The sequence below is a fragment of the Labrus mixtus genome, chromosome 4 (assembly GCF_963584025.1).
Source record: "Labrus mixtus chromosome 4, fLabMix1.1, whole genome shotgun sequence".
In the NCBI taxonomy this organism is placed as follows: Eukaryota; Metazoa; Chordata; class Actinopteri; order Labriformes; family Labridae; genus Labrus; species Labrus mixtus.
In genome coordinates, this window is record NC_083615.1 from 29,924,566 (window position 1) to 29,948,599 (window position 24,034).

Sequence of the window (24,034 nt, forward strand, 5' to 3'; positions counted from 1 at the left end):
TCACACCATAGATTTAGTCATTAAAACTCCACCTCAGTCACCCCCAATTCATCTCTTCAGTGTATGGGTTGAGTTCTTTAGACGTCAACATTGTTCTGTAATACTTGTAACACTCTTACAACTGTTTCCACCTCCACACACCCCAAAAAAGAAACCAAAACAACTTACATACAATGTAATAGAAACATAATTACATTTTGAGAATGCTCTCTCTTGTCAATTTTCTCTCCTATTCTATTTGATGAATCAAATATTGTCTTTCTTGGAGGAGCCCTGCAGCTCCAGTGTTTTGTAATTGTTATGTAATCTAACTGCTGCTGTATCTCCCCTCCCCTCTCTCAGTGGTGTGATGTCAGTGCTCTGCTCCTCACTGCATGAACACCACCTCTGTACTATGCAGCATCATAACAGGACCTGTTTTTCTATTGGTGCTTCGGACCTTGTGTCCCCTTTCCACTAGCTGAAAGCCACGCCCCTATTGGAGGCCCTGTGTGAGTTGGAGAGAGAGAGAGAGAGGGAGAGAGACTGCATGTGTGGACTCTGGTCTATTGAGGTAGTGGTGGTTACATGCTACAACTATGGATCAGAGCTTGGTAAGAATTAACTTTGAATTTACTTCCTTGTTAAATATTTCCACTACACAGTTTGTATTCAGTAAGTAGTATAACTGTCATGTATTATAAGTAATTCATAATGAATTATTGCTTTTTATATTCTTAATGTCCAAGCTGAACATGGTATTTGTGTTACAGGTGATCCCGGTGGTGGCAGCTGTTTCTGTGGTGGTTGTGTCTGCAATGTACTTCCTGCTACAAGGCTCTGCAGGAAAGAAGAAGAAGAAGCTGCCCGTCACTTTGCAGGATTCTACTGTCAAATATCCCCTGCCGCTCATACACAAACAGGTACACAGCATAAGGACACACACTTGACAAAGACTTTTGTTTTGCAGTCACATTAACATTTTAATCTGTACACAAACGTAATATTCAACCAATATGTTACAATGCTGCAAAAGTAACAATGCTACACATTGGGCTGGACTAAAGGAGATCTGACATCATCTGTTGTCATGTTTGTGTTTTTACCCTGTATTGAAATGATGAGAAGTTTAACAATTCAACCCTATTCGTTTTACTGTTATTGAGCAAGGACAAATAAAGCAACAGGAACCATTTAGCATTGGACACATTAACCACTGAAGCCCATATATTATATCCTCTTTCTCTGAATGTCCTCTTGTCTTATCTGGCGTTTACAGCAGGTGAACTGAACTGGATTTCATTGAATGTTTGATCACATTTTGTAGAAAGTGTGTGTGGAAACAGGTTCAAAACTTAAAGCTAAATAATGCACCCTACAGTCAACACTTGGAGTTGTCAGTTACCTGTCCTGCAGCTCAGCATATTACAGCAAACAAAGGGGGTGAGCATGGCCTGCTGCAGGCCTCTTAATTGTTCATGTGTGGCCTGATAGGTTAAAGTCAGGAGGAGGCTTAAAGGGGCAGTGAGATCTGCAACACATTTCGATTGATTAATTCAAACTCAAGCGTCTCTCAACAGAAACATAGTCTCTGCTGATACTCCAAAGAACACAGTCATTCATTTAATGTTTGCATAATGTTGTATAAACTGCTTGAATAAAACCAACTCAATTAATTACAAATGTTCCTTTAATCTAGTTTCTAACACCCTGCAGGGCTACACTTGAAACTCCATCAAGTTAGAGTATGTTGATGTTTTTTTTATCACAGAAGATAATTAATCCAGTCTAAAAGAAAATGTCTTGTTTATGTTCAGGAAATCAGCCATGACACGAAGAAATTTCGGTTTGGACTTCCATCTGCAAATTGTATCCTCGGACTACCAGTAGGTAATGAAACATCTTCAATCTCTATTCTTTTCTTCCACAATAAAATATGTTCAATCTAGAAAGACTTTTCTCTAGTGTTTTAAGGTGTTAAAAAGTATGTGGGTGTGACGCACACATTTACACACTTATGCATGAGCAGCAGTTTTTTTGTGACTTTGTACCTCTGATGAATCACCAGCCGCTCAGGCCTTATGTTGACCTGACTTGATCCATGATGTTTAGGATGTTGTAAAGCAATAAATGGGAATGAGAGATGAGATTACTCGCTATACTATTTGTTAAAAAATCCATTCATTCATCTCCAACTAAGAAACGGAGCAATTACAATTCCTCTTCTCCAGATATAGCAGATGCTGGTTTGTCAGAGAGTCATTCCCAAACTTCCCCTTCAGTAGTACCGGTAATTCAAGCTCCTCCACTTAAGTGGTGAAAGATCTACAGCTTGTTTCTATCATAGTTTAGTTTAGTTTATTTGAAAAAAATTTGAAAGAAGAGTCAAACAGAAAATTAAAACAAATACAAAATAAAACACGTGTGCAGGTGAGGTAGAAACCCATGAGGGCTTATCTCAAAACCTCACCTTAAGAAATTAAACAAAGTTAAAATAAAATACAATAACAAGTATGAATATTTACTGTCACAAATAAAATTTTCCCAATTGAAAGTTACATACACACATTGAAAACATAAAAATAGAGCAAAGCAGGACATACAGTATGTAGACAATATAACAAAATCAGGACAATTCACTATTCACTACAAATCTTTCTGACATCAAAGCATTTCTGAGTCCCAATTTGTATCTAGAAAAAGACAAAAAATAAAAAAAGTAAATAAAGATGCGTGTTCCATAATTTGACTCCACAGTATCTTATTGTTCATGCTTACACACTTTATTTTTTCATTCTCTTATTTCCTTTAATCAACCCCTCGACCTCTTTTCTCCCCTGTCCTCTGCACCAGGTCAGCATGTGTACCTGTCAGCCAAGGTGAACGGCAGTCTGGTGGTCAGAGCCTACACCCCAGTGTCCTGTGATGATGACCAGGGTTATGTAGACCTTGTGGTCAAGGTAATTCACAATACTGACCAGAAGCACAAAAAACACATCAAATGAATGTATATTGTATACTGTAATTAAAAAAAAAACATCTGATCACAAGTAATTAGCATCAAAAACACATGAGAACAAATAATCTCCATCCTTTCAAAGCACATAAATTAAACATTTGAATGTGTCAGTAATACATTACACTTTTTTACGGAGCCCCTGAAGTCCCTGAAAGTAAAAAAAAAATACTTTTTTTCTTTTGAACTTTTTTGAACTTCAGGGGCTCCATACTTTTTCTTTCTTTTTTAATACACATAAACATTAATCATAATAATCATGAAAAAACAGCACATAAATACATATTGGTTATTTTGTATGTTTGCGTTGCTGTAGGCTGTAGATCAGTATGAACTATTCAGGAAGAGTTTATAAAAAGTGCTAATAAGTCATTCACTTAAACTTTACAGATTAGATGTCAGTCACTAAAAAATACTCCTTCATGGTTTTGTACTTCTTTATAAAAACGTAATGACTTTCTTTCTTTCCAAAAGGCCATCACATCTGTCTGGACAAATGTTAATAATCATTCATAACACACATGTGAGCCAGACACTTTGCAGTGTCTTGTGACTGACTTGATTGAGTAGATTCAAGTGCATGACATTCGAAGATAAATACTAGAGTTTAAAATCCACCTACAGAGTATTTAACAGCAGACAGTCAAATGCAGACACCAGCCGGTGAACATCTTGGAGCATTTAGTATCTAAAGAGCCAGATCATTTTCCCCAGAGTTGTACTGATGAAAACCAGGAAACATGACTCTAATTGAAATTCATTGATGCTCTGTTTCTTCACTATATGCCAACACATTCGCTTATGACATGTTATATTGTGATAATAAGTCAGTGTCCCTTATTTCCTTACTGGGAAAAAGGTGGTGCAGTTGAGGCAATAACAGTCCACTTCAAATAAGAGAGAAAATGGTTTTATCTTCTCCAGGTGTACTACAAGAACAGCCACCCCTCCTACCCAGAGGGAGGAAAGATGTCTCAGTACCTGGACAACATGGCTATAGGGGAAACTATTGACTTCAGAGGACCCAATGGACTGCTGGTGTATAAGGGGAATAGTATGTTGTTTGTGCCTCAACCAATAAGAAAGACGTTTTCCAGCAGATGTCACTGTGGTACAAAATAAGCTGAGTTGTGTTGGCTTCAGTAACACTGACTCTCTCTTCATCAGGCCAGTTTTCCATCCGACCAGACAAGAAGTCAGAGCCAAACGCTCGGAAATTCAAGCACCTCGGGATGATTGCTGGTGGAACAGGTTCTGTATCTTTTAAATCACTCTAATGTACATTTGTGCATATTCAGGGGAACATCACAGAAGCTCAGCAGGCTGAAATCTCAGCAGAAGTAAAACTCTTATGAAGGAGAATAGAGGTCATTCTTTAAGTCAACCCATAAATCTTGATACCTTACACCACACAGTACCTGCTGTATAACTAGACTGTATAAAATAATACAATTGTTTGACTATATGACTTTGGATAACATGTAAATGGCACCCATAGTTGTCATATGAATACTATTTTTATTTTAATAATCCACTCAAGACAAGAACCATCCTCTGAGACTACCTTCACTGTCTTTTTCCATCACAGGTATCACTCCTATGCTGCAGTTAATCCGCAGCATCACAGCAGACCCCACTGACAACACCAAGTGCTCCCTCATATTTGCCAACCAGGTTTGTTCTTTGTGGCATAATGCCGTGGGGAAATCTTATTGTTGAGGTGTATGATTGTACATTAATAAAATTCTCAAAAGAAATCAAATCCATTGTCCCTACTCCCTCTCAGACTGAGAAGGATATCCTGCTGAGGGAGGAGCTGGAGGAGGTGCAGAAGAACCATCCTGACAGAGTTACAATCTGGTTCACGCTGGACAAACCTCCGCAGGGTAAGGAGGATATTTCTTCAAATTTCAAAAACATTAACGCCCCTGTGAGGAGAATTTAACTGGTTATGATACAGACTGAAATGAATACTAATGTCTCTAAAGTAATAGAACTAAGATGAACTATTTATATATTGTATGGTTTAATGCCTGCAACTGCAGCCACACTGACAGCACACTGAAGGAACTGTTTTTTTTGTTTTTTAAATATCACACAGTAAATATTCACAGTGGGTGAAACATTTTATTGATAAAAGTGAACAGGATGAGATTTAAAGTCAGAAAACTCCTACACATGAACAGGACACCGTCTGTAAAGAAAGTCCGGAGACCTTTGAGCTTTGACTCATCAGATTACCAAAAAAACAAAACTGTAAATATGAGCTAAGTTTGCTCTCTAGCTGCTGGATGTCTTTAATTTGATAAAGCTGATTGCTCGCTGACTGCTTAGCCAATTGTTGTTTTTGTCAAACTGCAGTTCTGCCCACTATAGGCATTAAATACTAATGAATTAATCTAGCTTTAAGAGATCACTGGACCTTTCAGGACCAAGTGTGTAAAACATGAACAGTTAACACATCACAGCAGACTGTAGCAATAGCATTATTCATGTCAAAGCTGAAAGTCAAAGAGAGGAGAGGCTGCTAATTAAACAGAATGAAATGAATGCAGATGCCTCTTTATGACACACAAGAGCAAAAGAGACCAACAAAGACAAGGTGGATCTTTCTTTATAGATATTTTACATGTCTATCACATCTATAAAGAGTGGGAATTTAAAATTTAGAATTTAAAAGCTTGATGCAGAAGCAGCCTGGGGCGGCTGAGGCTCAGTTGATAGAGTCGGTCGTCTCTCAAACGGAAGACTGGGGATTCGATCCCCAGCTCCTGCAGCAACATGCAAGATGTGTCCTGGGGCAAGACACTTAACCCCAAGTTACTCCCGCTGCCTCGTCTGCGTCTTTTTTTTTCATATAATACTACTTAAGTATGTTCAAGACAAGATAAATGGACCAACTTGAGCTTGTATTTTGCTTTTCTAGTCTTCTGACTACTCAAAGTGCTTTTACACCACAGGTCACACCTACACATTCACACACTGATGACAGAGACTGCTGTGGAAAGAGTCCATCAGAAGTAACTCATCCATTCATACACAATCATACGCCACCGACAAAGCAGTGGAAGCAATTCAGGGTTGGGTGTCTTGCCAAAGGACGCATCGGACATGTTGCTGCAGGAGCTGGGGATCAAACCCTCAACCTTCTAAATGAGAGACAACCGACCCTATCCACTGATCCACAGCTACTGCGAAGTGATAAATCATCCTGCTTTGTCTACAGGGGGCGCCAAAATCGACACAACACAAAAACCCTCACAGGAGCTTAAACTACAAACATATAAACCACATAACACGATACCAGTATGATATGTGGCCTCAAGTCTCAAAGACAAAATGACGTTATCATTATTTAGGGTTAGGAAATCCAGGGTCACTATTGCACATCCAGGCTATTATTATCATAGAGAGAAAACTTTGTTATTGATTTCTGTCCTTGAAATGACATTTACATGTGTCATCAGTGCTGATTAAAATCATTTTGGAATAGAAATAGAACAAAACATTACAAAGTATAACTGTGATCATGCTTACTTCTCATCAAGTGGGATTATAGAGGACATTGTGTACAGAATATTGTCAGTGTTATTAGTGCAGTATGACTAAATGGAGCTGAATAAATCAGATTAAAAGCCCGGTCCTTTGGCTCCCTGCTGAATATTCAGAGAGTGAAACCAAACAAAGACTCCTCAGCTGAAGGAGAATCCCTGCAGGACGAGGAGCGAGATACTTCCAACAAGGTGTTACAGTAGCTTAGCAAAACGCTCATGTCTCCCTTTGCATAATCCTTAAAGCGAGAGGAAATTAATGAGCATAATATTGTTACATAATCTCTGTTGTGAAGGCCTTGGACGCTGCTCATATTCCTTCTTGTATATCATTAGTTTCACACAGAATAGAAACATCGTTATTCAGTAGGGGAGGTGTTCCTGCTGTTCGTAAAAAGTGTCATTATTGGACGTGTTGAAAAGAAAAATGATGGATGAAAGCTCAAGTTAAAAAAAGTTTTTCATGATTTGTTTAATTGACTTTATTTCGTATTTAATTATTTCTTTAAATGTTTCACCTCTTAGCCTCAAGATTAAAAGATCCTTATTTCACCATCAGGCATCCTACTGCTCAGGCACAAAGGAATAAAGATGTTTTTTAAATGGTATAAACAGGGTGTTTTTTTATATTTCACAGTTGAAGTTGACATGAAAAGAAGAATGGCACTTATAACTCTCATATAGTCAGTTTATCCTTGTCAACAGAGGTAGTTGGGTAAATCCTGCCCATTGTGCTGTCACAGGAGCAGGATGGGAGTCCTGTCATATTCAGATGTTAATATGCCAAACAACTGATTTTCTTTAAAGGACGATGGTTTTATTGTGAACAGCTTTAAACATCGAGCTGCACAATTTTTAGGAATCCATTCCTCCGAAGTTAAAGGCTGATCTTTTCTCCTCTCTCTTGTCTTGTCTTTTAGATTGGAACTATAGTTCAGGGTTTGTGACCTATGACATGATCAAGGACCACCTCCCCGCTCCGTCCAGTGATGTCCTTGTTGTCCTGTGTGGTCCTCCGCCGATGATCCAGTATGCCTGTCTGCCAAATCTGGACAAGCTGGGGCACAAAACAGAGAACATTTTTGCATACTAGAGTTCTGATGGTTTATGACCTGTACTATTTAGAGCTGTAAACAATCACTGTGAACACTGTTGATAGTCTTACCTGTAAGCCTTTTCTTTTTCATCTCTGTGACAACACAATTACAATAAAGAATTTTGCATCCTGTATAAAATTGGCAGACCAAAACATTATTTTTTTAAATGACAGGGACTAATTTTGATTTTAACATTGAGAAAGCTATATCGTCATAATTCTATGTGATTACCTTTTATACAAGACAGAACTTTTCAAATGAATCTCACTTTTCAGCCAAATAAGTTCCTGTTAAGACTGATCATATGGCATGATGTTTAATACACTTTCTATACTAAGGCCTAGTAGTCCTACTGGTCATCACTGGACTATAGGTCTTGAACTTCACTTGTTGTAAAAATCAAACATTTCCTGACACTCAAGACGTAGGCCTTCAAAAAAAAAAAAAAAAAAAAAAAAACTGGAACAAACATTAGCAATCAATTTGGAACACATGCCTCTTTATTTTGTGGTTTGTTTGTTTTTGCTTCACTATGCTGCTGAACAACATGGCAACAAATACTGTGGGCCATTGTTTACATTTTGTCATATCATTTTTGGGGTTCTCCCGTGTTGCTTGTATACGGAAGAGGATTAGGGCCACTAAAAAATAAAAAATAAATTCTGAATTCTGAAAATAAAAAAAATCAGAACCAACATTTTTTTTTTCAGTGGCCTTAATCCTCTTCCGTAGTTATCCGACCTTCTTACCAGCAATCTATAGTAGCTAATAAACTCATTATTATCAGGAAGTCTACCATATACATGTCTTTAAAACACGTTAGTAGAGCCTGCATTTATCTCCATCATTAACTGCAGCATTTAATTACAGAGTCAAAAGATCCAGGACTGATGATGAGTACAAAGTTCAGACCTCTTTGTTTGAGCGTCACACCGCAGCGAACTGCAAATCTGGCAACTAACATTTCCCATATTCCATGAAGGCATCACAGGATAATGGGCGTGTTTTTTTTTCACCAACATGTCGGCATAGGAGTTTCTGTCAAACTTTACAGTGATTATTAAAACATTCAGACGTGTAGAGGTTAGCAGTGTGATGAATATGGTGTCTGAGCGCAGCCTGCATCTATGTGTACCCTCTGTGAGTGGTTCGTTTTGTAAATTAATTGTATTCGTGGTATTTATCAGCACGAACTTCCCGGTTTCTGTCTGTGAAGGAATCAAGTCAGGGAGATGTCTGATCTGGGGTCCAGGGCTGAACCCCGACACAGTGTTACCAGTCCGACACTTCTTTGTTCAGGCGGTGGATTCAAAGGGAGACAACCTGACACTGTCTCCAGGTGAGCTGAACACAAGCTCACTTTGTCATTTCAGTGTCATTAGGACCAATATGTGGCATCAAGGAAACGACAGAGCGGCTGTTAGCAAGCTAAGGGTGCATCATGTTAACACATTTGAATCTGTAGTCTTTATTATGTGACACTATGTTCTAAAAGAGTAAGTAACTATCTTCTTGAGTGTTTTGTTCGTGTCGACGACTTGTGACTATAAAACACATTCAGTTTAATAACCATAGGGTAGCCTTATTCATGTCTCACTTGGCTGCAACAAAAGGTCTCTGGTCAACTACCGTAAAGCTGGTGCATGCATTAGGACTTATTTTATTATATTTACATATATATATATATTTTTTTTCCTATTTATTTATTTTCTTATTTATTTATTATATTTCTTATATATATATATATATCTTATTTATTCATTTATTTCTTATATATATATTCTTATTTATTTCTTATATTTCTTATATATATATATATCTTATTTATTCATTTATTTCTTATATATATATATTCTTATTTATTTATTATATTTCTTATATATATGTATATATTTTCTTATTTTTACAGTCTATGATTAGGACCTGGTGCGTGCAAGATTAAATCAATTTATACAAGGCACTGAAATGTTCTTTACATGGCTGTTTAGGTAAAGATACATTCAAGGTGAAGATAAGTCCACTGGACAAGAAGGAGCACATCCGGATCCACGTCCCTCCACCTCTGGACAGAGGAGACGGCTCCTTCCTGCTCAGGTACCGGCTCTATGGCACTGTGCTCAAAGGCCTCCAGATTGAAGTCCTCCACCAAGATGCTGCTGTCGCCAAGTCACCTTATACCCTCCAAGGTTTGTGTCCAGACATGCATTTGTAAACACAGACATTGGTTCCTATTGACCTGTGATACTTATTTGGAAAGATTGCCCCGTTAAAGCCCTTTAGCAGGTTTATAACAGGAAGACAGGAGGGTGGGGACTTCCCAACATGCACACATACAATAAAGAGCCCTGTCATTAAAAGGCCTGGTCCACAGTTACAGAGCTCACACACAGATACACAACTAGTCCCACTTAAATTCACACCTACGGACAATTTAGAGTCACCACTTAACCTAACGAGCATGTCTTTGGACTGTGGGAGGAAGACGGAGCACCCGGAGAGAACCCACACATGGACAGGGAGAACATGCTAACTCGACTAAGAAAAGTAATGCCCAATAGGGAATTAGAACAGGAGCCTTCTTCTTCTGTGGTGACAGCGCTTACAAGTGGACAACTGTGCATGCATATCCATAAACAGTATGTCAAAAATAACTTCAGAATCAGGGTTTATTGCCAAGTACATTTACACATGAACAGGAAATAAAACAGAACTAGCAACAACTTAAATAATACAGTATAAGAAGATATTACAATATATAAAATAGAATTTAAAAATGTAAAATAAAAAACACAAAATATACAAAAGGTGTAATGTAGGAGCTGTGCAGTGGACTATGAGGAAACATCTTAGTGTGTGTAACTACTCACAGAGTGCATGTAAGGAAGATAAGATACATTTTTAAAGTCCAGTGGGCGTTAATGTAACACATAAAGAACAGTTCAGCCTTCACATTACTTTGATGTTTATCAAAATTAACTTGATTGCTTCAGACCAGTGTTATGGACCAGTGAGGAAGCAGTAACATTTGATACAGGATCTATGCAAGAAATGTAATCTTGCTTTGACTGTCGTCTGCCTCCCTCCTTTAACCCTGAGTATTATCTGTACCGCTCAGGTCCGATCTATCATGAGTACTGTGACTGTCCAGAGTCTGATGCCCCTGTATGGCAGAGCATCATGCAGTGTCCTGCTGAGGAGCCTCAGATCCTAGCAGACTTCAAGTCGTTTCCAACGATCGACCTGCAGCGTCTCAGACAGGAAGTCCCTCAGAGATTCAGCAACAGAGGAGGTCTCATCCACTACGCCATCATCAACAACCAGCTGCACCGCCGCACTCTGGGAAAATACACCGACTTCAAGATGTTCTCTGATGAAATGCTGCTCTCTCTAATGAGAAAGGTGAGGATCATAGAGGTCTTTTTTTATTCATTATCTTTTTACAACTGCAAAGAGACTGCAAAGGCGTCATGTGATGTCATTCTGTTTTGATGCTTACTTTACTTTATTTCCCACTTCTGACACACTTGTTACCTTGTGCAATAATAATGTTATATTAATGTTATATTATGTTTACAAAACCACTTTGTGCAATAACATGTTACACTTTATGTCTGTCTGTGTTACACTGAATATTCTGACTACATTTTTGTCAAAACTGCAGCTCTCAGCTGATCTTTTTTTAAAATCTATTTTTAAAATTCTATATTGTGGTATCTATCTATTTTTTTGTACATTCTTAATTTTTCTTTGTTTATTTAAATTGTACTGTGTTCACTTTTTGTCTGCAATCTTTGCTCTTTGCTGCTGTAACACTGTACATTTCCCCGTTGTGGGATGAATAAAGGATTATCTTATCTTATTTGAAGGTGAGGTTGCCAGATGTGGAGTTTTACATCAATGTCGGTGACTGGCCATTAGAGACGAAGAGGATGGATGCTGTTCCCATCCTGTCGTGGTGCGGCTCTACAGAAACACGCGACGTTGTCCTCCCGACCTACGAGGTGACACACTCCACGCTGGAGTCCATGAGAGGTGTCACCATTGACCTGCTGTCTGTCCAGGGGAACACAGGTAACACTCAGAGGCACACACACACACACACACACACACACACACACACACACACACACACACACACACACACACACACACACACACACACACACTAGTGACACTGTGAAGCTGTGTTTCATTTACTAAAGAGTAGGGACATTGTGTTATATGTAAATCAAAACAGAATGCTGTGATTTGCATAACATTGAACCCCCATACATATTAAACATATGGGTTCAATGTTTTGCAATCTTTAGACTCTGTTCTAATTTACATTTCACACAACACCAAACCTTTCAGGAAATAGGTCTGTAATGGAGGAAGTCAGCAGTCATCTTCACATCATAGTCACTGGGACTGACAAATTCCAAAACTGAAAAAAATAAGTGTTTTTTAATCTCTAGTCTGAGATAAAAAAGAAGATACAGTATAAGATATATTGATGGCTTCCTAAATCATGAAGAATATTACATCAATAATAAATCAGTCAAACCTGAGGAAGCTAGAGGCCAAACGTGTTGTTCGCTCACAATAACAAAGTCATTTTTAATGAGCCACAGATAATTGATTTCTTTTTCATTGTATGTTCCTGAGACTGAGCGGCACCTGAACTTAGGTTGGCTGTGCACAGGGTTTCCCTGTTGGTCATGAAGAATATTATTTGTTGTCAAAATAGGGCTGCAGCACTTTTTCAGTGATTATTTAAAGGCTTTTAATAACATGGACTGCAACTTTTAAAGAACAGACTGACAAGTGATGGATTTAGCTTTTTACCTTATTACAAAAAAAAAAAAAAATGAGGCCACCTTGAGACTAATTCAAAAAAGTTTCACAGAATCAGGGAGAGTTGCTTAAAATATCAACACTTGGGTTCAAACTAAAATGATACAAATGGCCGTTAATGTTTACATTTCAATGAACAGCTGTGATCCTGATGTTTGTATGAGAATGGTCTGCAGGTGTTTTTTTGCGGTGGTTAACATTTTCATCACTTTAACTTTCCAGGTCCTCCGTGGATAAACAAAACAGATCGAGCATTCTTCCGTGGTCGGGACAGTCGAGAGGAGCGTCTTCACCTGGCCTCTCTGTCCAAGAAGAACCCTGAGCTGCTGGACGCCGGCATCACAGGATGGTTCTTCTTCAGGGACAGGGAGAAGCATGTAGGCAAAGCCCCGCTTGTTGGATTCTTTGACTTCTTCAAGGTGAGTGACCGAGATAAATACATGAACATTTCATCATAATTCAGGTTATTCCTGTCGTTTAGATTTGCAACTCTGATGTGAATCCTTAATTACAGTCACATGTAGCCTTAGCTTAAGAGAACTACTGAAACACAAAATGATGAAGAACTAGTTAATGATACATTTCTCCCTCCTCTAGCACAAGTATCAGGTGAATGTGGACGGAACAGTGGCAGCGTACCGCTTCCCTTACCTGATGCTGGGTAACAGTGTGGTTCTGAAGCAGGACTCTCAGTATTATGAATATTTCTACACACACCTAAAAGCAGGAAGTCACTACGTTCCTGTGAAGAGAAACTTGTCAGACCTTTTGGAAAAAATCCAGTGGGCCAAAGAGAACGATGCTGAAGCACAAAAGATCGCCCGAGCCGGTCAGGCGGCAGCGAGAGAGCTGCTGCAGCCAGGCAGACTGTACTGTTACTACTACAGAGTGCTGCACATGTACTCGGAGCGGCAGGCAGGACAGCCTACACGCCATGTGGACATGGAGCTGGTGCCTCAGCCAGACGACCCCACTGCTGTGTGTACGTGTGAGCGTCAGAGCCACAAAGAAGAAACCAACAAGAAGGAGGAACTATGATGGAATCTGCCTTCATTCTTTAGTCATTGTTTTTTTTTCTTCTGTGAAACATTCCTGACCATCAACAGTGTTGTCAACAAACATCTTGACGTCCCTTTTTGTCTTTTATACTGTGTGTTTTTGTACTTGAGTAAAGCTCTAGTTAGTAATGCAAGAAACAAAATGTGTTTTTACTGTAATGTTAATGTGCCTTCATATTGGATGCCTGGATATGTGTAAGTGGTTTTATAGTAAAATAAATAGATCTTATCTTTAGCACTTCATAAGTCTTTACTTAAGATGGAATTTGAATGCATCGAGAAGGGATTTGTTTTTCTGTCTGTTACCTGATGAGCATAGCTCTGTTTCTTTGTCGTCTACTGTTAACGCCTTTCACCTTGATTATGGAGAGGTCATTGTGCTCATAGGGTCAAACTGAGTCTTACCCCCCAATAGTAAAATACTCTGAATCTTCTGTTGTGCATTAAGTCTGTTAAATCTGTTTTCTAACACTGCAAAAACTCAAATCTAAGCAAGCACGTTTGTCTAGTTTTTAATTAATATTCTAAGCCACATTCCTCCAACAAGTCCAGATAAACATCTTCTTTCAGGGATATGAAACTCAAGTAATAAAGCCTGCATACCTTTAATGAGTCAAAATATCTGTGGTGCAATGAGTTGTTCTATCTATGTTAGTTAGAACATCTTATTTAGTTTTTCAAACCTGTATTACAGAAGATAGTGACTTAACAGATATTTAACTTAAAACAAGGTTTAAGGCTACAACTCTACAATTCTACAATCCACTTAGCAGACACTTTTATCCAAAGCGACGTACATCAGAGAGTAAGTACAACACAAGCAAGGATCTAGAAAAAAGGGAACAATGTCAGTAAGAGCAAACGATCAGCTTTGAGTCTGATTGGACACACAGGTGCTGACAGGAAGTGACCAGAGGCAAAGCACAACATTGAGGGCAGTTCTTGAGAGCTCTAATCAGTATAGAAACCATCTTATAAGTCGTCGTTATCAAACAAAAACCATCGTCATTACCATCATCATCATCAATAATATGGAGACCATCATCATTAAGTTAGTAGGTATTCATGAAAGAGCTGGGTCTTTAGCTTTTTCTTAAAGGTGCAGAGGGACTCTGCAGATCCAATTGAGTTTGGAAGTTCATTCCACCACCGGGGGGCGACAGAGGAGAAGAGTCTAGTCAGAGACTTAGGACCCTGTTGTGAAGGTTGGATCAGACGCCTTTCATTGGCAGAGCGTAGTGGGCAGGAGGGAGTGTAGACCTGGATGGGCTTTAAGTTCTATTTGAAAACAAAACATAGGTTTGGGATACACTGCCCTGATCACTCACTGCCTTCACTGTAACACACAATAACAATATGTTTTATTAGTATTTTCTTCTCATTATGAGTCTTAGTATCTTGTATTAATCTGTTGCTGTACTCTTAAGCATGATTCTCTGGTCTCTGCAGGTCCACCTGTAACTGTTTCTGTTGTGTGTTTGGTTGTGTTTTGCAGGTACATAAGTGACAGTACACACAGATATGACACACACAGACAGGTGCATAAACCAGAAACAACAGGCATATATGAACTGAAAACTATTTTTTGTACAGATGCTCAAAGCATTTTGTCTGTTCTGTTCTCTTCGTTCTCTAAGGATATGATAGAGGTGGGGGAAAAAAACACATTTATGTGAAAATGGAGATTCTTATCTTCTGAGATTTTAAATAGATTCATAACTTAGAAAATCAATATTTTTTTTGGCTCATCATCAGTCACTCCCTGCTAAGTGCTAATGCTAGCTCTTTAACTCAGCACAATGCAAAATGAAGCAGCAAGAAATTCAGCCAGTCTCACAGATGACTGGAGTTTATCCTGAAGTATGGACTAATTCACAAATAGACTTTGAGTCCATGAGTCCATGAGTCCATGAATCCAGAATTGTTTTGAATCAGAAATAGATTCTGAGACGAATCGTGAGACACCCAAAGATTCCCAGCCCTGCTGAAGGTACGACTGTTAACATTAACCAATGACGTCATCAGATTTTGTATTATTTTAGTTGGCATTTCTCATTTCAAATTCTTACAGACCCAACAGAAAATCAATGCATAGCAACAATAATGAGAATCACGGCAATGAAACCCAACATACAGTATTTTGATGCATGTTAGTATTTAATTTCAAAATAGTGTGTGACAGATAGAGCAATATATAATATTTTAAACATCTGTGTTAATTAACAAACATTTTCTGCAGATATACAAAATCATGTTACAATAAAGTTTTGTAATTATTCTATATAATACAGTTTATATGTTGTCTCTGATAAAAGAAAAATATCTGTCACCTTCATCAAGTGGTCTGTGAGCAGCTACAACCAAAGCCAAATACACTAGAAAGTCACTGTAGAAACTGTTCATTCTTCCTTCAATTAAACAGTCATTATTTAGAATCAAGGAGAGATTATTGCATAGCATGGCGGTTATGTTGGACATGGGATAAAGGATAAAGTTAGTGATAGTTCGGCCTACATTCAACTTTGGGAATAATTTTCCTTCATTATACAATTATAACAATTATGTGTATTGAATATTACAGTGAAAAAAGCCATAGCATCAAATACACACTCAAAATTATTTCTGAAACACACAAAAAAAAGAAGGTAAAAACATGTCACACACACATATATATATATATATATATATATGCAGTGAGACCTGATTAGCTTTCCAGTTAAACCATTGGGACAGCTGTCCTAATCGTTTTTTCTTGTTTAAACCAGGATTCAGCACCCAGTTGTTTTACTTTCTTTGGAACATAACAATAAGTAAGGTCTTTTACCTGCTTTTAATAAAGTGTCTCGAAATAACACTTGTTATGAGTTGACGCTATACAAATAAAAATGTATTGATTTAATTGAAAGGGAGTTGAGCGTGTTTTTGTCTATCATTAAAACTTTACAGTTACCCATACTCTGTTGTTGAGAAGTGGATGAACTGAAATAGTAAAGTAACTCCTATAACTCTTGAAGAGACACATAAGTGCAGTATGTTTAGTCTTGTTTAGTTTGCTAGTTTGTAAGAAAACAGGACTTTAAGTAAACATGACAAAAGTGAATTGACTCACTAAATGCAACATCATCAACAGGCTGAAAAGAACCTGAGTGTTCTCTAAAGATCTTCTGTGTTGTTAAAGTTAGTATCTTTCTATCACATTGAAAATGTTATTAGCCATCAGTTATTTTGAGTCCCTTTGGTTCAGCTGAACTTAATCATGAGAGTGAGAGGGTCTCCCTTTTTCTTGGTGACGATAGCCTGCATCATTCCTGTGGGTGTGTGGAGGTACCTCGAGCCTTTGAAGAAATTCTCGATTAAAACTCTGTCGATCTTGTTGCACTTCCCGATGGCCGCCTCAAAGTTGTTGCTGAGAACTCCGTAAATATTTCCAGGGTCATTTTTCTTCCCCATGAACAAGAAGAGGGCGTAGCAGTCCTTGCCAATGGAGGTGCAGAAGTCCACCAACCTCTCACACATGGTTTTGTTGCTGGACTCTTTCTGGGCAATCAGGACCGTCTCGCTGACATCTGCAGAGTTGTCCTTGCAGTCCTCCCTGTCGGGCAGGTGTATGACCTGCACAGCAATCTGAATCTGAGGGTTCTTGGTGGGCTTCTCCAGCAGGGCCCAGACCCAGTCGGCCCCCAGGAGAATACGCTGCTCAGGGGTCATGGCTGTGCAGTTGAAGGTGTCTGTCAAGTTAAGGCAGACACTCTGAGAGATGTAGGTCATCAGGAAGACCTGTGGGAGAAAAGGTAAAAAAAACTTCAAGTTTTAGACGGGTGCTGTCTTCACGTTTTCTTGAGAACAACCCAATCTCCCAAAAAAGTTCTGATGTTGTGTAAAGTGTAAAAAACAATCATGGGATTTCACAGTCTACAGTATGTTATATTATTGAAAGAGTAGATCATCTAAATACATCTCTGTATGAGGTGGACAAGGCCAAAAACCCATCTTCCATAGCCATGGTCTTAGGGTCCTCACACGGTTTTCCATTTAAACAGATAAGATTAGATTTGATCTGGATTCTCTTGACAAAAGAGGAGAGGGTCCACCCTGCAAAACCCCACTCTGAATGTATAAATGGTGAATGGCCTACAACTTGTAGAGCACTTTTCTAGTCTTCTGACTACTCAAAGCACTTTTTACACTACAGGTCACACCTACACATTCACACACTGATGGTAGAGGCTTCTATTTAAAGTGACCATCAGAAGTAACTAATCTCATTTAAACACATTCATACGCCGCCGACAAAGCAGCGGGAACTGGGGAGCGAACCCCCCCCCCCCACACACACACACACACACCTCCAACTCTACCATCTGATCCACAGGCACCCCTCATATATGTAACAAGATATAATAAGAACAGCACAGTGAAAAAGAGTCGGGATGATAAACTGCTCTCACAACATGTTGGGAGCATTATGAAGTGTACAAAAAGACAAAGGAAACCTGAAATGTTGACAACTTATTCATTACGTAAAACAAGAACATCACACTTTCAGATGCTCAGAAATTGGTCACCTCAGTTCCCAATAAGCTTACAAAGTGTTAAAATAAAGAGTGGTAATCCATGAACCTGTTGTTTTAAACATACTGCTGGGATCAAATTCAAAATGGACATATCATTTTCCATGACATTTCTCATTTTCAACTTTTTGATGTGCTGTGTTGGTGCTATTTAAAAAAAAATAAAATGGGGAGGAGGGAGGGCAATGCTATCATCACATGCTATCCCAGTTTACATTTAACACAACATCTGAACTTTTTAGGATTTTTGTGACCTACCTGAGTGAGCACCTCGGGGATCAGTCGGAACTTGTCCTCTGGGTCTTTGAAGAGGAGGCACTCTTGTGTTCTGGATGAGGCGGCAGAGATGCAGTCGTTGAACAGTGAAATGAAATCACTGGGTTTGGGTACAGGGGCCCTTCTTAACGTGGAGAAGATACTCGGTCGAGGCGATAAGTTTTGAGAATGTGACGGTTGTCTTTGAGAGCTACGCTTAAAGGACGGGAAGCGGTTAGGAGTGTGTTTGCGGATGGTCTGGCCCATGGTGGACTGATGTTGGGGGGCGGAGGTCAGAGGTTGGTCTCTCTTATACACTGGAAAGATACATTTCTACCATTACATCAAAGAACAATACTTGAAATCAACATGCAGTGTTAGAGAAGAGCAGCTTAATACCACAACATGGAAACATTGTTGCTGTCCAGTCTTTTATCAATGACTAAAGGAGGATTTGTTCATGAGGCACATTTCAACCCCCCCCTCCCCCCAATTGTGTCTTCTTGTAAACAAAACATTGGTCAAAATATTTAATATCTCAAAAACAAGCTTTACAAATATGTCAAGATACTCACCAGGATGTGTCTGGAGGTTTCTGTAGTGAGTCCACTATTCACCCTCTGCTCCTGTCTCCTGTCCTGCTGAGATACAAAGTGTGTGCATGTGTGTGTGTGTGTGTGTGTGTGTGTGTGCTGCTCTATATGAAGCTCAGTCTCCTGATATGTACAGAACTTTCAGTAGAATAAAGAGGATTTCCTGTCCCAGGTTTGGTGGGGGAGTTTCTGCCGACACTCTTAGCATGGGTGTGGTGTTCGGAACTTGTCAAATTTAAGGAAAGTCAACAAAAGACTCATCTTACAAGTTTACTGGCAGCAGCAGCAGCAGCAGCAGGAACAGTAGCTTGAGGACCGGGGTAAGCCTGAAGGGTTTGATGGGTAAACAAAATGCTTAACTGTCTTCCTTTCATTATGAAGCGCAAATGAGGACATGTGAGTCAGGGTCAGGAGCTTTGGGTTTGGCACTTTGTTGAGAAGTCACATTAGGTGAAATGAGTAGTTTTAAATGTCACTGTCGTTTTTAGTGTAGGGTTGGAGAAGGGGAAGGTTTTAAGGAGATACATAAGGCATTGATTGTTTTCTAAAAGCAGTCATACTGTATCTGTTGGTATGTGAGTGTCCTTCCTGATCCTCAAGCTGTTTACAACTCAGGGGGCCTAGTCTTTCTTTAAACTTCGTTTTTATTATGTCAACCAAAAGTTAGCTTCTGAGGTCATTTGTTTGGTCATTTCTATATTTTGTCAGATTAAGTTGGAGTTTTACCCCTTTGCCAACACAGCACTGTAGTAAAGTACAATAAGGGGATAAAAAACAATGAACCATAATAGCTTAAGCTGATACCTGACACTTTTTCTTGTCATGTTCATAGAAATTAGATCTGACCAACACAACTTCTTTTGAAGCTGCTTAGAATAAAACCTGTCGTCAGTTAGTGTTAATTATTCCAAATGAATAAGTCACACATCTTCTTCAGTATATTTTCAAAACAAATTCTTAAAGCAGCATCAACTGATGTTTATGACAACTTGGGTGCAGTGACACAACTAAAAATAATCATGTTGACATATTGTCACCATTTGTAAAAGGTAAATGTAGGTCACAGCTACAACCTACCCATTCACACACTGATGGCAGAAGTTTCTATGTAAAGATACCATCAGAAGTAACTAATCCCATACATACACATTCACATGCTGCTGAAGCAGCTGGAGCACATTGGGGTTAATTGTCTTATCCAAGGACACATTGGACATGTACTGTAGCTGCAGGAGCTGGGGATTGAACCCCTGACCTTTTGGTTGAGAGACGACCAAACTCTAACAACTGAGCCACAGCCGCCCCTTGGTAGATTCAATCTGAGTGTGTGTGTGTGAATGGAATAGTACTGTTAGCGTCACACACCTTCAGTGTGTGAATGTGGTGTGAATGGGTAAATGAGACATGTTTTGAAAAAGAGTTTTGAGGGGTCAGACGACTAGAAAACGCTATACAAGTCCAACTCCATCTACTGTTTACCATTTAAAGCAAATACCATATGATTATTGTTGGCTCACAGTCAACTTTGAATGTGCCCAGGACAAGCCGACATGGACTAACATCAGTGTTCAGTGGAGTTCCATTTGGCTGCTGTACGCTCAAGGTTTGAGTGCTTCTAATACAACTTTTCCCAAAACCACACACAACAACAAACTGCTGCTGCTGCTGCCGGAACATGGATGTTGTGAGAGGTGAAAGCAACCCAAAATCAGTAAAGTTGCAGGAATAAAAAACCAAAACAATAAGCTAAAAGATGCTTAAAAGCAGAGTAGGATGATACAGACTTCTACTCCCACAGTTCCACTGAAGGTAACTTAATTCAACTCCCTTTTTTAATATGTCAAATATTGAAACTATTGAGATTTATAGGATACATTTCCCTGTTTAAAAAAAACACTTTGCTTTCAGTAAACTTTGTGAAGGACACTGATTCTAAATGACCTACATCTGGTATCTCTGGACTGTGCTTTTATTTTTAACTTACTGTCTGATACATCACCATCACTGTACCAGAGGAAGTCCATTCAATCCCTGATATTTCAAGGGTTTTATTGTGTGGTAGTGCTTTATTGGAGACTTGGACTGGACAAAACTTTCCCCACTGATGTAATACAATTTCTTTCAAGGCAACAGTGGTCAGGGCTGAGTATTTGTCCTACTCAGCCCTTTGATATCATGCCTCCTCTGAGACCCTTCATGTGACAAAATAACCACTTTGTTGTAGCATTTCTTGTGTGTCTTAATGTAAAATGGTGAGGCTGATATACTTGGCTCAACACACGTGTTTTCACCTGGCTCTGTTTGGGCTAACATCATGTGTTATTCCATCACAGACTCCATGAAACAAATGACACGCTGGTCATGATTACCATTTGACACCAGACGGCTAAGGTGTGCCTGTTTTCCTCTTTGATAAACCAGCACAGAGTATAGAGAACACATTGGTCATCTTTAGGATACATTGCATAGGGAAACAAGTAAAGCAGTAAAAAAAAGCCACACAGAGCTTTAGGTACAGTTTAGTTCATTATTGTAGAAAAGGTTTTCAAGGGACCCTTGATGATTGTTTTCCACATTGTGCATGTCCCCATGTGTCTCTTGGTCCACTGTATCTGCAGTGTGACTTCAGAGGGTCTGAAGTTGTTAGATGAGGTATCAGAGCCTTGTAGAAGTGGGCGTGGCCGCCTCACGCTGCAGTGTTAGGCCTGGGGTCGAGGTACGGTACAGGTGTCAGACTGATGGACAGCATTAGTGAGCAAGAAGCGCCGGATCATTGTCCTTTAAATAAGCGTTGTCTGAGACCGTCTCATCTCCTTCCGCAGCTCGTCTCGGCTGAGCAGGTACTGGAAGCAAAGCATCATGGGATTGGTTATGGGTTAGAGAGGTTGGGACTGAGCTGGGATCAGTTTGGGTGTTTCAAACCTTTTCTACCTTTAGATACCATTGGTTTTTAAACTGATACGATCTCAGTTATTTTTATGATCAGTAGTATCTAAAACACTGTCTAAATTGCTCAAATACATTGGCAACGTTTTTGTACCAAATGTATTTCCAATGTTTTTGAGCAATTTAGACAGTGTGCAGGTTATGCTTACATTTTTTTGGTAATAAAATAAAAATAAAATCCCAATATTGTGTGGCTAGGACTTCCAATTTTGTTGCCGTGGTATTGAAACAGGTGCTGACATCGTGTGAGTTTAACTATCATCGTATCAAAGTTTTTCACTTTGGTATTGAGACATAGTAAATGTCTAGTAAAAGACTTTGTATTTTCTATGGTTAAAGGTACAATTCAATTTATTACTGGGGGTTTGATAAAAGGATAAAAGGTACTCTGATACGTTTATAAATTTTTAGCTGAACCTTTTCAATTAGCCTAGCATTCTTCTTGTCTGTCCAAAGGTAAAAGAAATCTGCTAGCCTTTGCTGTCAACAATCCTAATCTCAATCAATAAAACCCAACAAGGTAACTGACCAATCCTGAGACGTTTTGTCCGGCTCATAACAATTTGTAATTTTTTTTCTGTGTTGCACAATAACATGTTAATTAGTGCTTCTTCGTTCAAGAACCAGGCTTCACGGTAAGGCATATTTCCTGTTTCAGTGCTAAGCTAATAGCCAAGCTATGCTCTGCTGGTTCCAGTTACATGTTTACCTTACAGCCGCAGTATTGATGTCATTCAACCCGTAACAATATACAGTAAGTCGATCAATATATATATATATATAATTATTGTGTCAGTAGGATCAGTATGCACAAAACAAGACTCTAACAACTAATCCTCCACAAAAACTCAGCATTTAGATTTAGATTTTTTTTGTACCTGCTTAGTACTCTGAATGTTATAGACTATAAAATGAAGTATTACTGGTCTATTTTTCCTTTTTGTGTGACTTTAATGGTACACGATAGGAAACGTTGTACCTGTTGCTGTGATAATGGATTAGTGAATTCACAATAGTCAACGTTAGCGCTTCAAAATTTGGTTTTAGAACTTGAAAAATAACTCAAATTTTAAGAGCTGAATACTTCAGTTTAAAGAAACTTCCTGCACAGTAAACATGAGTTTTATTTTAATATAGATATCTCCGCTCTGTTTAATGGAGATGTTGCTTGAGGTGGTTTTACATGTTTGTTATCAAAAGCCTCAGGGTTTAATTACATGATTGACTTCAGCAAACAGAAGTTATAGAACCTCGACTGCATCTGCCTGATGACAGTAAGTCATGTAGCTGCAGAGAGCAGGCTCTCTATAGAAGTCATGCTGTCACTTTATTTTAGACCCATGGGGTTTAACTGTCGTTTCTCCCTCAGATAATATCTGCAGCTTTCCATCTGACTGACCCAAACTTCTTTTACAAGCAAGAAGGAGCAGTTACTTGCTGAGCAAATCAGCTGCACACATCATTAGCAGCAGCTTGTGTGTTGGTGCTTACTGTAAGGTTGTTGATGCTTTCAGACAGAGCTTCTATTTGCAACATGGTACCCTCTGTGATCGCCATCTGCAACACACACGACACACACAGTCTAATGAACCCATTAAAAGATCGATTACAGACATGCTTTTAGTGGAACCATGAGTTTTAAAGCTGTGCTGTATAGCAATTAGTACAATTTGCAATCTTGAAAGTATGCAGAGGAGAACTTTTTACTGGCATGAAGTCACCCTCCATGAGGAAACTTAATGCGGGTTGCCATGGTAATGGTCGGCAGCCATCTTGGTCTGCTGGAAGGTGAAGCTGGTGTCATAAAGAGCCATGACAACGGCGTCCAAGATGGTGAGGATGATGATGATGATGATGATGAAAGCAGGTTAGTGGTTGATGAGGATTACTCAGGCATGCTCTCCACTGCGGCTCCACACAGCAAAGTTTAATTCTTTATATTTTCCATATCTTTTGTCCAAAAGTGAAAAGAAAGATTGTAACCACATGTTCTTTACCTTTGAGATTTGGAAGAGAGTTTATTTAAAAATATACACGATGCTCCATGAAGAAAAGACATGGCTCCTATTCACTGTTTTTAAAAAATATATCAAAATAAATGTATGAAAACATAAAGTTATGTTAAAGCTTTA

At 38.9% G+C, this 24,034-nt stretch overlaps 3 protein-coding genes across 4 annotated transcripts; 2 read left to right on the forward strand and 1 right to left on the reverse strand.

Moving 5' to 3' along the window:
• Positions 1 to 442: 442 nt before the first annotated feature.
• LOC132973386 (NADH-cytochrome b5 reductase 2) lies at positions 443 to 7,707 on the forward strand. Its single transcript, XM_061036817.1, has 9 exons — positions 443 to 593; positions 753 to 902; positions 1,797 to 1,869; positions 2,833 to 2,939; positions 3,920 to 4,049; positions 4,163 to 4,246; positions 4,584 to 4,669; positions 4,782 to 4,881; positions 7,467 to 7,707. The coding sequence occupies exons 1-9, from the start codon at positions 579 to 581 to the stop codon at positions 7,637 to 7,639; spliced, it is 918 nt and encodes a 305-aa protein (XP_060892800.1). The 5' UTR covers positions 443 to 578; the 3' UTR covers positions 7,640 to 7,707.
• Positions 7,708 to 8,628: 921 nt separating this feature from the next.
• Positions 8,629 to 14,028, forward strand: poglut3 (protein O-glucosyltransferase 3). The gene is made up of 6 exons (XM_061036831.1): positions 8,629 to 8,982; positions 9,632 to 9,829; positions 10,759 to 11,042; positions 11,510 to 11,714; positions 12,702 to 12,898; positions 13,077 to 14,028. Exons 1-6 carry the CDS (start codon positions 8,739 to 8,741, stop codon positions 13,515 to 13,517), a joined length of 1,569 nt encoding a protein of 522 aa, XP_060892814.1. The 5' UTR covers positions 8,629 to 8,738; the 3' UTR covers positions 13,518 to 14,028.
• A 2,414-nt stretch (positions 14,029 to 16,442) lies between these two features.
• Positions 16,443 to 23,440, reverse strand: rep15 (RAB15 effector protein). 2 transcript variants are annotated; one of them, XM_061036834.1, is made up of 4 exons: positions 23,394 to 23,440; positions 18,939 to 19,004; positions 18,367 to 18,680; positions 16,443 to 17,314 (listed from the first exon to the last, which is right to left on the reverse strand). In XM_061036834.1, exons 3-4 carry the CDS (start codon positions 18,628 to 18,630, stop codon positions 16,778 to 16,780), a joined length of 801 nt encoding a protein of 266 aa, XP_060892817.1. In that variant the 5' UTR covers positions 18,631 to 18,680; positions 18,939 to 19,004; positions 23,394 to 23,440; the 3' UTR covers positions 16,443 to 16,777. The 2 variants fall into 2 exon arrangements, with proteins under 2 accessions (XP_060892817.1, XP_060892818.1); XM_061036835.1 differs by having other exon boundaries at positions 18,939 to 19,001; positions 23,394 to 23,412.
• Between the last annotated feature and the right edge of the window lie 594 nt (positions 23,441 to 24,034).